General features: G+C 40.6%; 1 protein-coding gene across 13 annotated transcripts in view; it reads right to left on the reverse strand.

Moving 5' to 3' along the window:
- The window catches only part of RBMS1 (RNA binding motif single stranded interacting protein 1), a 210,039-nt gene that overhangs the window by 41,799 nt on the left and 154,102 nt on the right, over positions 1 to 14,138 (reverse strand). For all 13 annotated transcript variants that reach the window (XM_036857075.1, XM_036857061.1, XM_036857069.1 and 10 more), the window contains one exon: positions 446 to 504. In XM_036857075.1, coding sequence (XP_036712970.1) covers positions 446 to 504 — 59 coding nt within the window. The remainder of the gene's footprint in view (positions 1 to 445; positions 505 to 14,138) is intronic.

Below are 14,138 nucleotides of genomic sequence, written 5' to 3' on the forward strand. Positions count from 1 at the left end.
GTAATTAAGTACTGCTTAAAACTACTCTATTCTAATTAATAGAGCCAATTTGCACAATATGTAATCTTTTCAGTTCTTTAGTGCAGTCCAATGGTCTTCAGTAAGCAGCTCTAATCTCCTCAGGCTCAGGAAAGAAAAGCTATTTTCTAACTCTACTCCCCTTTTAAGAGCAGGGGATAAATGCCAGCCGGTATTTTGCATGTTAACTCTACTGGCGTCAAATCTGGGATTCTGGCAAAGGGCTAGCTGCTGTTGGGTTTCCAGCCAAAACTCAACCAGGGACAAACGCAAGCAATATGCTGACATTGTGCAAGACAGAAACTGGGTGACATGTAAGATTTGGATTTTAATAAACGGAGGTAGTTTTGAAACCAAAGATCGAGTCTAAAATTCCATTATTTTTCTAAAGCTCTGATTTAGCAAATCATCAGCCAAGGAAACATACCTTTGCATTTGTTCGTTGTCTTATCCAAAATTGCCTTCGTGGAAACAATTTTCCCGTATCTAAGGAAAAAAAAGAGAAAAAAAGAAGTTATAACTGAGGAACCTTTATTAATGTCTAAGTCCAGAGAACACACACACTTATCAAACATCTGCAAACTTTCAAGTACAAAATGTTCTTTACTAGGGGACAGGAAATGAGAATTCTAAACACAAACTAAACTAAAAAGGGGGAACAGCTAGGCCTCTCATTTGAATCTTTGGATTACAGTTTGATGTTTAGCTTTGAGGAATCAGGTACTTACCTGATGATCTTGGGACCAAAAAAATGGAATGTGAGCTCTATAAAAATAGTTTCGCCAGTAACACCATGTCTGTGGTCAAATACAAACCCAAAGGCAAGGCTACAGAAGTGTTAATGGAAAGTACTAAGATCAACATAGCCTTTACGAACTAATCACGGTGGGAAAGCTGCCTGGATCATATCTATTCATTTTGCTTTTGCAGGCAGCTCCGCATGGCTCTAGATCACCACAGAAGGGTGCGTATGTGTATATATCTCTAACACACTTGATGTGTTATTTAAATATTTTAAATGTGATATTTAAAACAGGTCTTTTTTTACCTAAGATTTTGCCAACTGTTTATAAATACATTTATTAAGACCTCTTCGAATGCTGTAGTAATAGTTATACGGTGTACTCACTAATGTGTGTGCAGGCACGTGTGTGCAAGAAATAGGCAATACAAAAATATAAAACAATGAATCAGGAATTAAGCATTACTTTTATGAGGGTTTGTATGAAAAATGTGTTCAAATTCCTTAACGTACAACAGAAGTTGGGAGAAGAAGGAAAAAAATTCAGATTATTAAAATTGAGGGCACTGCTATCAGAAACAAAGGGGCAGCAGAGTTTAAATATAGGTACTACCTACATCCTTTCACAGTGACCAGACCACAATGCAAAGCACCGCTATCTATGTTTGTCTTCTAAAAACGGAGAAGAAAAACCTTTGAAAAATAACTCTTAAAAATTACTAGGTCTTTGGGGAACGCACATAACATACTTGAGGTATCTGAGACATTTCCCCATTTACATGTGGCAAATTCCAAAATTTTACTTTCCTATGTATTTACTTTAAAAATTTCACATTTTCTCTAATACTACTTTCTTGTGATTTCTGCTGAGGACTAAAAAGGCTCTTAAAAGTTTTAGAAAACTGGAGTATCTGTGCAGCACTTTAAAATATTTTAAATGTTGCAAGTTTCTATTTTATGTATTGAACAAGCTGAAAGATACTTATCTAGAAGAAACAAATGGCTTGGGCCACCTCTCTCCCTCAATTAATCTTCACTCTGTGTAATCATGTAATCAAATGATTACTAACTGGGCACATGAAAGTAAAGATAATTTAAGGTTCAAATGACAATTACATCCAAGAGGCATAAGGCTACACAAACACCTTCAATTCCCTGTAGAGATTCTGAGTACTTATAACAACCTTAACACAAGTCACTAAGCTTACAAAAAAAAATTTTTTTTAAACTCTGCAAAACAGAAACAATAAGTGATTTAAAGACCACCTTTTAGCAACCATTTATCTACCTAGGTTATTGACCGCTTGATATTTACCAGCGCTCTCTCCTTTGCACAAGTTTTAGCTGAAAACCCTTTTAGACTGCATCCCTATCCCAGCCCTTTCCAAAAGCAGGGAAGAAAACTGGTTATGACTCCAATGTAGGATAAGGGGATTGGGAGTCACAGAGATTAAGAGACTTCGCTTGCGGTCACAGAGTTCAGGGTCTTTTGTAAACCAAACAGAAGAAAGCAAATTTAGAGAAGGTCAGGGGCTGGCCTCCTACCCTTCTGGTTCTGCTCTCCACGTTAATAATGGGGAAGAAGACATGGAGAGAGGAAGAATTGGGCAGCAGGAAAAGTGAAGAGGCTCCTGAGAGCACTAGACTCAACCCATGCCACACTCTACTCCGGTTTGGCTTCTCTTTGATCTTTGCTACACGTGACATTTCTCCTCATTTCCACACCTATGCTTCTAGGACCCTCACTCTCAGGACCTCATCCTACCTTTCTGGGCACTCTTTCAGTGTTTTGTTTTGTTTTGTTTTGTTTTTTGGCCCATTCAGCTTCCTCCTCTCTCTCCTTAACCAAGTATTTTCATCACATTTGATAATCAGTCCTTAACCCTTTCTTTTCCTAGGAAATATATCCAGTGCCACAGATTTAATTAATACATCTCCTTTGATGAAACCCATTTCTCCTTCCTCTTTTTTTTTTTAATCTAACCAAAGCTTTAGTTTTTGTCTTCTTCTTTTTACTTAACTGTCTTAGTATCTTACTAAGATACTTAAATATCTAGTTAAATGTTACCTCATGTCCACTATTTTCTAAATCCCATCCCCAAAGAACCTCAAACACATTTTCCTTGTCTCCTCTTCATATCTCGTTTCATTCAATAGCATCATCACATTCCCAATCTTCCACCAAGCTGGTGGTCCTTGAGACATCTTCAACTCAGCCATTCCTGAATCCAGCCAGTCAATCACTCTTCTGAGTTTTGCCTCTGACATGTGTATAATATTCACTCCTTCCCTTCACTGTGCCTACACCTATACAAAAGGCATATCGTAGTTCTTGCCTCTAGCCTCTCTCTGGTCCTTCCAACCCAGTCTGCTGCATTACTCTGCCTTAAACACCACTTTGAACATGGTTCTCTTATCTCTCCATTGCCCCCTTCTATCCATGCTTGAACTTAAAGAACCTGTTGTAACACTACAAAACACACTTTTCCACGAAACTATCCCTAACCTCCTCAACCATTTAGTGGGCGATTTTATAAGAAACCAGAAAGGGAATAACATTTACTCAGTTCCTAAAGATCTAGGCACTTTGTATGTATGATCTTATTTAACTTCACAACAATCTTATGAGGTAGCTGTTATTATTCCCATTTTTGCTAATGGGAAAACAAAAGCTCATAGAAATTTTCAGACTAAGATCTTGCCTAAAACCTCAAAGCTCAAAAACAGTTAAAGTTTTCAGTGCAATTTATCTACGACATAATTTTGAGAAACAATGTTTCCTTTACATACTCAGTATGAAAGGTGAGGAAAAAAATGGAAGATCTCTTCTATTAAGGGATTGGAATAGATTTATTTTTCAAACCGAAGCAAGTTTTTTGTTTGTTTGTTTTAGACACAAGAAATAAATATGTGGTTCATGATTGAAGGAGGGATGGGGGGGGTGTGTGTAGGAGAAGAAATACGTCTGAATTTTATCGGTTTTACTTTCTATTGTGGTTTTCATCAGGATTTGTGGGTTAACACTGAAAGCCCATGACTTCCCAGAAAGTCAAAACAGTTTTCACTCTGTGGTACTACTGCATACTAGCCTGCATGCAATCAGAGGCTCAGTAAGACGCTTCTCTGGAGTTACCTGGGGTGGTGGTGGGGCGGGGTTTTGAAGGGTTTTCCTCTCCTACAATATCTTTTTCTGTGAGCTGTTCACTCAGTTAGCTTCTCAGGGGCTGATGCAGTCACCGTGTTGTGGGAATGGAGTACAGAACAAGTTCTTCTGATGACATGAGAAAGGATCTACAATATGGGGAAGAGTCGTCTGGCAAATGGCACCTCAAGGAACGGGAAAGGGGGCAGCAGGGTTCAGAGCGGTCCCGATTCCTCTCTGCTAGTCTTATCTGCAGTAAGATTTAATAATGTGAGGCAAGGGATGGGATGCGGGGAGGGGGGTGGGGAGAAGTCATTACAGATGATTAACATTTAGTCTAATTCTATTGTTGATCAGCAGTGCCTGCAAGAGTAACAGATATCTGGGTAGAAATTCATAAAGCAACCAGATTTTCACCTCCCCTTGTTCCTATCTGCAACTTAATTTGTAAAAAAAAAAAAAAAAAGTCAAGTAACAGGGACATAGGATTTATTAGGAGAAAACAGGCCTCCTGACTGGCAGAATTCACACTCCAAGGACACCAAGGAGATGCACGCCCAAGAAAGCAAGCTGCAGAATTTAATGGGGAAAATGTGAATATGAAGATTCTTTGGGTTTTACCCAGCTTCAAAGTAACAAGGCTCAGACGCACAGTCCTGGCTACCCAGAATATAATATTCTTTGCTGAGAGCAGATTAATCCACTCCAGAGGAAGCTCTGACAGTAAAAGGATAAAGAGTAATTAAGAGACATGACTACAGAATAATGAGAATTTCAAAGGGAGAGGATAACAAGTAAAAACTCACATTTAAACCTATTGGCTAATAAAACCTTTTGCTTAGAATCTACCCAAGTTTCTTTTGTTTGTACCACAGCTTTTGTCATTTCTCCATTTCCATTTCTTCTTTCATCTGCTATAATATAAAATCTAAGCATATTTTAGTTTGCACTTACTAAAATAAAGCTTCATTTTCTCCTCTGCCCCCCATCACTTAGTCCTTCATTAATTCTCTTTTTGATAATTTACCATAATTACAAAAGAAATGCGTATTTGTTGTTATTAGAAGACACAGAAAAGCAGACTGAAATATCAGAATCACCTGAAGTCCTGAATACGAATGTTAAATGGATTGATGCGTATCCTTATAGATTTTGTCCAGTGTGCACGTACAAGTGTGTGCACATGGCACTCAGGCACGCACACATACTCTCTCTCCTCTCTCTCATCTACTAGGGAACTTGGAGCTTTTGAACATGGCCAGTTACAAGCCAAGGCTCTGGAGAATAGAGTCCATTCCACCCACCACCAACAGATGGCGGTAAGCGTTGACGAGTTATTTTAATATTGGTCATCCCAGTTGGAAACTCATTTAAGGCACCATAGGGTCATTGGCAAGGTTTATGTTAGTTTATTTTCCAAACGTTATTAAACTGAAAAAAGCAATGGGTGTGTGGAAAAAAACAGTAAGAAAAAGTGTACACCTATAATGTAAACAAAAACTGATTGTGAAAAAGGGCGGGATATTGCTCATGCATATAGGATGATTGCTTTTGTTTGTTTTAATAGCTGAACTGCCTTTTAAGGACAAAGAAACTTACCACCGTGAGAGAGGCTGTGCCCATGCAAATGACCATAATTAGCACGAAGGAGGGAGAGGGGATTGAAATGAGAAAAAAACAAAACCTCTATGGGCTATCAAATCAGCGTCCACAATGGAAAGCCTATGACCTAGGGAGTTAACTCAGGGGAATAACAGAAGTAACAGCTTACATTTACACAGCTTTTATGTTATGTCAGGCACTGTTTTATGTGATTTAGGTCAATTATTTTAATCTTCACAGCGACCTTTTGAGTAGGTGAAGTTTTATTCCCACTGTGCAGCTGCGAAACCAAGGAGCGGAGTGAGTAAGGGACCCACTAAAGGTTACACAGCAGCAAAGAAGGGAGACACTGACGAGTGCGGAAACTTCGGTCGCCAGCCACAGACCGTTCCAGAGGTTCAAAGCTGCTCCCACTGTGCATCTGCACAGCTCCAAACAAGTGGCATGAGGATGAGGGCAGACCCTGGAACTGCTAAAGCCTCTAACACAGACGCTGATAACATTCAGAAAGTTGTTCCCTGACTTTCTGGGTAGACAACATTGTTCTATTTGGAATAAGAGGCCCAAGAGAACAAATGTATCAGTGAAGAGGAGGTATGGCTGGCTTTAAAGCTTAGAAGGAGTAATGCAGGTATCTATTTAGTGGGAATAGATTTGGGAACGAGGAGACTTTTGTTACTGTGGACTTGTGGGGGAAAAGGGAAAATAATTCACAGACACACACCCACACCCGGATGATACTGTACAGGCAGTTTTCTAACTTGCTTTTTTTTGCTGCTTTACCTTTCCAATGGCCTCCCAGGATAAGGGGATTTCCTACAATTTGCTTTAGGTCTTCTAACAGTGGTCGAATAGGGGAAGGAAAAGAAAGTATAAATTACATTCATTTTGCTAATAGAAAAGTTTGCTGGACAATGAGGCCTAAAAGAGTTCTCTAGTTCGGCTTTCTAGCAGAAGGAGTCATTTATCCATGTTATCCTGAATCCTCAGTACCCCGAATAATTCAGCTCATTCTATTTTCTTTATCTACTTGGTATAGGAAGTGGTAAGCCTTTGAGGATGAGGTATATGTATGTGAAATTTTAAAATTAGGCAATCAATATCAGACAGATTTCCTAAGACTTCACCTTTTTGGCCTTGAAGAGTTTCACTGTTTCTATAAGACTTCTAAGATTACAAAAATTAAAGGTAAGGAAAGATATTCCATTTTTAATTCCAGTCGTTTTGGCTTAACTCTTAACATTCGTTAACTACCCCTTCCACTTGTGCGGTACGGCTGGATGTGCTTTGTGCATACAGGATTCCTGGAATATGGAACAGAACAGGAAGCTGCACCTGATGCAGCTGGAATGGAAACCAGGGTGTGAAGAAGGAAAATGCTTGGCAGGAAAAGCTGCTACAGCCCTAAAGGTCAAAACCAAACCTGGTGCTGAAGGTGAATGGAATGCAGGAAAGACAAGTACAGTCAAGAAGGAGGCCAGACCAAGAAATCAAATCAAGCCTCACATATTTACAGCACGTCTCCAGCATGCCCTTCACCATCCAAGGCCTATGAAATGTATGTAAGATGCCATTCCTGCCATAGAGGGGGATAATTTGGGGGGGGGGAGGAATGTAAGAAATTTTTAATATTAAAAAATAATTAAGAATATTGAGATCCTGTATGATGAATGCTAAATAAAAGGAGCATAAACGTAGGATGAAGGTCAAGTTCAGCAAGAAAGACTTTGGGGAAAACAGAAATTCAGGTAGGCCACGGAAGACAATAAACAGAAGAATCTGTCTAATGCGAGCTGCGTGGGGAGGATCGGAAACCAAGTCTGAAAAGGTCCTAGAGGGCCTTGGGTTCTAGGAAAAGGAGTCAGGGAACAGAGTGTGGCTGGAGGTTTTGCAACTGCGGAATGATATGATGAAAGCAGGATTTTAGTAAGATTAATGAAAATCTTGTGGCTAGAATTAGCAAAGAGAGATGTCACATTTTTGGTTTATTATTACTATTATTTTTTTGGCTCTCCGTACTCAAGCAATAACACTCAAGTTCAAGAAGTTACCATGTAGGGCTGAGGAGAGCTAGGAGAAGAATGGAAAGGTTCTAAAAGACAGGAAAATTTTTAAGACAGAGGACTTCTTCTAACTAGCCTTAAATGCTTTTACTTAACATCTGAGAAAAATAACCTATGGTATCTGTGTTATAGAAAGCTAGTGGCTTGCCTCTGTGAAGGCAGAGGAGACGGAGAAAAGGAATCACCATGGTTCACTTTTCTGAACTATCCTGGAAAGGACAGTGAATTTCAGCCCCAGTCCCAGACCTGGAGCCTGCAGATTAATTTAGCAGAAGTGCACACCATCCTCAGGTGGTCCAGCCCTCGGCCCGACGGGCTGCTTTACGACATGTGAGCTGCTGGAGAATAAACCACAGAAGCTTCGGGACAAAGTATCATGTTTTTCAAGAGAAAACATATACATCTACATATCTAGTTTTCCATAACACTGAAATTTTAAGATAAACACATTCTTTCAGAACACAAATAAAATTGGTAATTTACACCCAGATTTGGGATGAATATAGCCTCTTCTGACTAAATGCAGAACCACTCCTGCTGCCCTGCCTTTTCAACATTCCTGCTGGCACAGCTAATCTATTATAAATGCTATACAAAAGTAACAATTGATGCTGTGTACTGCATGTATGGCTTGAACTAAATAATTCATATAGAATGAATATTAAAACTACCTCATTAGAAATGGCTAAGATGCACTTTTTGTCATATTCTATGAAAAACTCGTACCTCTCTTCTAAACGAAAAGAACACTATTAAGCATTTGATTTATTATATAGATTTGCTATTATAGCTTAGTATCCAGTCTATTATGGTCTGCAATCAAGGTAAAGTAGCTTTACACTATTTTCTGGTTTTTTAAGAGCACACAGCACACAAAGGGTCACTGACACTATCTTCTGACAGTATTTTTGTCACAAGTCACCGTACTGCAGCACTTACAGATGCAGTCACAGATGGTCAGGACCAAATTAGTGCTCCCAAGTACTAATATGTCAGAGGAAAATAATGCTTGCTGAAAATGGAACCCAGAATTTTGCAAGTAAAATGTAGATTATCTAACATAAAAATGAGTCCTGAAAAGTCTCAAAACACTGATAAATGTCTAACTTTTCAAACCAAGGCAATTTAACTATATAAAGTGGTCGTTTATTTCTGAGTTGAATTTATGAACTGACAATGACAGAGCATTTAAAAAATTTTCCTCCTCTCCCAACAAAACCTGTAATGTATTTTCTTTGCTTTAACAATCTCACCTTCAGGATGATCTAGTACTTTACGAGAAGGAAGACTATTATATTGGGAAGCAGATGGAGTTGCCGAGAGAGAGACCTCTTTTCAAGTGCTCATTCGGCCAATAACCAGCTCTGTGCTTCTGGTGTGGGTGTCTGGCCTCAGTGTCCCCATCTGTACCATACCTATCACCTAGGGCGTGATAACATCTAACTCACGGCACTGTTATTAGGGGGCCAGCACAGTGCTGGCACATAAACAGATGTTTGGTAACAGATAAATGTTAACCTTTTCTCCCCATGCCCCCCAGACCCCGGCCCCGGAATTCTTTGGAATAACAGCACTTCCAATTCTAACCACTGGAGAGCACTAGACTACTCTCCTCACCTTCATAATGACATGGTCCTAAGCCACAAAATGTTGAGAAACTGTAGACCTACCATCTTTATGGTTACTTTTCAGTACAGATCTTTGCATAATGAAACCCCTCAATATATATTGGTTCAGTGAATGAAACATAAACATGGAGTACACATTTTTTCCCCTTAAAGTGTTTGGTGTGGGGAATTCAGGGAGGTTGGCAGTTGCAGGGAGCAGGGAAATACTACATTTTGCCTTGGAAAATGAACATGGCCTTGTATTTTATCCCAATTTAGCTTATAAAAACAAATGAGGGAAGCAAGGTAATTTAGGTGTTTAACAGGGAATTAAAAATTGCTACCAAAAAGGAAACTACAGTAAAAGGTTGCTGGGGGAAAAAAACCCCAAAACACCGAGAAGAGTTTTGGTTCCTAGACCTGTTGCAACTATCTCTAAATTTCTGCTTTTTAAAAGAAATCAAAACTAGAAAGCTTTTACACACACACACACACACACACACACACACACAGAATACCAGAGAACTGTTTCAGAATCTGTAGAAACTGAATGCACTAAACTTCAGCACCGAAAACCATAAATGACTGCTTCATTCAAAACAAGAACAGCATGACAGAGAGTAAAAGTAAACATGCTCTCTGAAGCAAAACAGAGTTATCTGAAACTATTAAAACAGAGTGTGCAAATTACCTAGAACTTTCTCTTGATTCTGACACAAGCTAAAAAAGGACAGAGTCAAATTGGACATTTCCTAGACTCAACACTAATGTTGGCTTTGATCCAGGACACGGCACCAGCATATCAATTTCCAAATGCTGTCAGGCCATCCTTTTTTTAAGTAATAAATCCTGACTGCCCCATGACCTTGAAAAGCCCGCCTGAAGAACAGAATGAAAAGGAAAATGATATCTATTTTACTCACTTCAGCTCTTAAGAAATCTGGGGATATAATATAAATGTATCATTAGTAAAAAAAAATACACTTGAGCTGATAGGCAAGGGAATGTTAATGTAGCCTGCCAGCACAGTTGATGTTTCTAAACTTAGATATTTCGTTCAAGGGTCACTTGTGACAGTGGTCACGTCTCTGAAGAGCGGATCGGATGGAAAAGGATAAATAGGGCTCCCACACTGACTTCCTACTGGTTTGCTTCTGAATAAGACCGTCCTTAGACACTGCAGATAAACAATCATTCCAAAGACAGAGTAGTAGGGCTCTAAAAATTTACAATCTTAAAACTTAAGAAAATCAGAGAGGAATTATCTTTATGAGAAAGAAGGGAACCAAAGAGAGTCACATGCTGTAAGTTACTTTAGTATCAGTTTTACAATATTACCGTATTTCAAATGAAGGTAATATGCCTCACTCTCAAGATAGCTTGAATTTACTGCATTTTCCAGAAGATGCAAGTAAGGGGGCTGTGAATGAAGACTGGGGCTAAAAGTGCTTCTTATTTACATGACCTAATCAGTAACGATTTTCCAATCTTGGTTGTTTTGAGAAAACCTGCGTAATAGGAGAGGTGCTAATGGAAAGGAAAAATACCATTCTGATTCTTTAAAAGATCAGAAAACTAGATTCTAGAAATGAAAGGCAGGTAAGGCTAATGCTGATCTGAAGTGAAATTTCCAGAATGGATTGGTGAAATAGAAGATTAGCAAGACTGGTGAAAAGAACAGGCACCAGTGAAGTCCTTCAGAGCAAGTCATGCACATTAACGTTTACTCTTTTTCCTTTGGGGGTTGGTGAGGAAGTCAGGGTTGCTCGGAAATGCTACATAGTATATTTTGATTTGAGCTAAATAAAAATCATTATTTGCTCACGGATTAGACGAGGATATCTGGGAAGAGGAAATGTGGTTTGGATGAGTGGGTAACTAGCTAAACAAGTGACTGAGTTAGTCAGATGGTCAGGGTCACAGTCAGCACGGAGGAAGCATCTAGTGATGTGCCACGAGGCTCTGTTCTTGGCCAGCCTTTTTCAACAGTTAAAAATGCCATAGGGCTTCCCTGGTGGCGCAGTGGTTAGGAATCCGCCTGCTAATGCCGGGGACACGGGTTCGAGCCCTGGTCTGGGAGGATCCCACATGCCACGGAGCAACTAGGCCCGTGAGCCACAATTACTGAGCCTGCGCGTCTGGAGCTTGTGCTCCGCAACAAGAGAGGCCACGATAATGAGAGGCCCGCGCACAGCGATGAAAAGTGGCCCCTGCTCACCGCAACTAGAGAAAGCCCTCGCACAGAAACGAAGACCCAACACAGCCATAAATAAATAAATAAATAAAATTTAAAAATGCCATAAATCGGGGCTTCCCTGGTGGTGCAGTGGTTGAGAGTCTGCCTGCCAATGCAGGGGACACGGGTTCGAGCCTTGGTCTGGGAAGATCCCACATGCCGCAGAGCGGCTGGGCCCGTGAGCCACAACTACTGAGCCTGTACGTCTGGAGCCTGTGCTCCACAACAAGAGAAGCCGTGATAGTGAGAGGCCCGCGCACCGCGATGAAGAGTGGCCCCCGCTTGCCGCAGCTAGAGAAAGCCCTCGCACAGAAACGAAGACCCAACACAGCCATAAATAAATAAATAAATAAATAAATAAAATTTTTAAAAAAATGCCATAAATCAGGTCACTGATAGCTCACTTATTAAATATATAAATGTCTCAAAGCTAGGGGGGATGGTGAATGTAAGATTCAGAATTAATACCTGAAATTATTTCAATAGGCCAGCATGAATTCTTGGCCAAAGCCAACACCATAATATTTAATAGGGAAAAGTCTTACATATAAGTTACAAGGGCAGAAAAATCGACTGTATAAATTTAGGGAAAGCCTTGGCTTATTCACATGAAAATACCTGGATTTTTTGATTAGGAACAAATTCAAGTTCTCTGAATGATTTAGGTTTGTACTGAGGAAAATATATGATCCTGACTATAGAAAGAAATTACGCTTTTGGGCCCCTTGGCTCACCATTCCCTGATACCCACCACTATGGGTTGAACTGTGTTCCCCTGCCACAGCAAAGACATGTCCAAGTCCTAAGCTCCAGTACCTGTGCGTGTGATCTGATTTGGAAATAGGGTCTTTGCAGATATAATCAAATTAAGATAAGGTCATTAGGGTAGGCCTGCATCCAATGTGACAGTTATCCTTATAAGAGGAAAATCTGGACACAGATAGAGATACAGGGCAAACGCCATGTGAACACTGAGACAGAGCCCGGGAGGTGGGAGAGATGCAGCCGTAAGTCAGAACACTCAGGACGGCTGGCAAACCACCACAAGCTGGAAGAGGTTGGGAAGGATCCTCCGTACAACTTTCACAGGGAACATGGCTGTGTCGACACCTTAATTTGGATTTCTAGCCCTGAGAACTGTGAAATTTTGTCATCTTAAGCTACCCAGTTTGTGGTACTCTGTAACAGCAGCCCTAGGCAACTCATAGGGCTCCAGCTTGCCTGCAGATCCTATATAAGTCCCTGCACCTGACCTGATCCATCTTAATTTTCTGACCTTTAAGATGTTACTTCACCTGGGAAACTCAGTGTCATTCTGCAAGCCTCAGTTTAATGCTTCTCTCCAGCAGGAGCAAGCCTTCTCTGACCTTCCCTGACCAAGCTAAGGGCTGCCTCTGCACTTGCCCATGGCAGTGTGTCCACACCGCCTCTCTGTGCAGCCCTCAGAGCGCTGCTGCATCACCTCCATGTCTGCGGCCCCATTAGAGACGCGTCCTTGGACTGCTTCCTCTTTGTCAGGCCCCAGCATAGTGCCTGACAAATGATAAACCGTAAAAATTCAGGAGAAAGGAGCGGAGGAATAGATGAATAACAACAGCCTGCTTTCATTGAATGCTTTCTACATAAAACGCATTTGTTCTAAACACCTCCTTTTACCTAGTCTGAGCTCTTTCGAAGAAGAGTGAGAATGGTAGACAAAGGTCTAGAAATCATATGCTCCAAGGAAGGAATGGCTGACAGCCTTGCAGATGCTCACCTGGAAAAGAAAAAACTATAAAGAAATCCTGTCTAAAAACTATCGTAGAGAGCTTGCCACCACTAGCAGTGTTCAAGCACGGCTGGGAGGCGACCTGGGTCAGGGACGCGGCTGCATAGGAGGTGTTCACCAAAACCAACTCAGGAAGAGATGATCGCCAAGCGGTAAACAGAAAAACAAGTGCAGTGAATTTTTCAAAGAGTTAACTTTAATCTAAAATTATGTACTTCTCACACTTTTGGTATTAAATAAGTAGTGGTATTAGATAAATACTGGTATTAAAATAAATAAATAAAACACTTTGGGTATTTTTAAAAAATTAATTAATTTATTTTTGGCTGCGTTGGGTCTTCGTTGCTGCCCACGGACTTCCTCTAGTTGCGGCGAGTGGGGGTTACTCTTTGTTGCAGTGCGCAGGCTTCTCATTGTAGTGGCTTCTCTTGTTGTGGAGCATGGGCTCTAGACGTGCGGGCTTCAGTGGTTGTGGCTTGCGGGCTCAGCAGTTGTGGCTCATGGGCTCTAGAGTGCAGGCTCAGTAGTTGTGGCGCACGGGCTTAGTTGCTCTAAGCGGCATGTGGGATCTTCCCGGACCAGGGCTCGAACCTGTGTCCCCTGCACTGGCAGGCGGATTCCTAACCACTGCGCCACCAGGGAAGCCCCTGGGTATTTTTATGAAATAGTGATGAAAGATGGTCGTTGTTTTAGCTTGTGTCCTTTCTGACAAAATAAAAATTTAAGTCGATACTAGATCCCTAACCCTAATTATTTTTGTTTAGTATTGGTCCTTAAAATCCAAAAATCTGGGGAAGCACTAAAATATGGTGGGTTGGTGAGTGGGAGGTTGGTATCCCTGCTTTGAAAAGAAGACTGGCCTGGGTGATCAATCAGATTAATGTCAATAAGGATAATGGTTACATGCACAGAATCTTTAGCGAAAATAATAAAGGCAAAGACATCTCTCAAAAAACAATA

Source organism: Balaenoptera musculus, chromosome 7 (assembly GCF_009873245.2).
Source record: "Balaenoptera musculus isolate JJ_BM4_2016_0621 chromosome 7, mBalMus1.pri.v3, whole genome shotgun sequence".
Taxonomy (NCBI): Eukaryota; Metazoa; Chordata; class Mammalia; order Artiodactyla; family Balaenopteridae; genus Balaenoptera; species Balaenoptera musculus.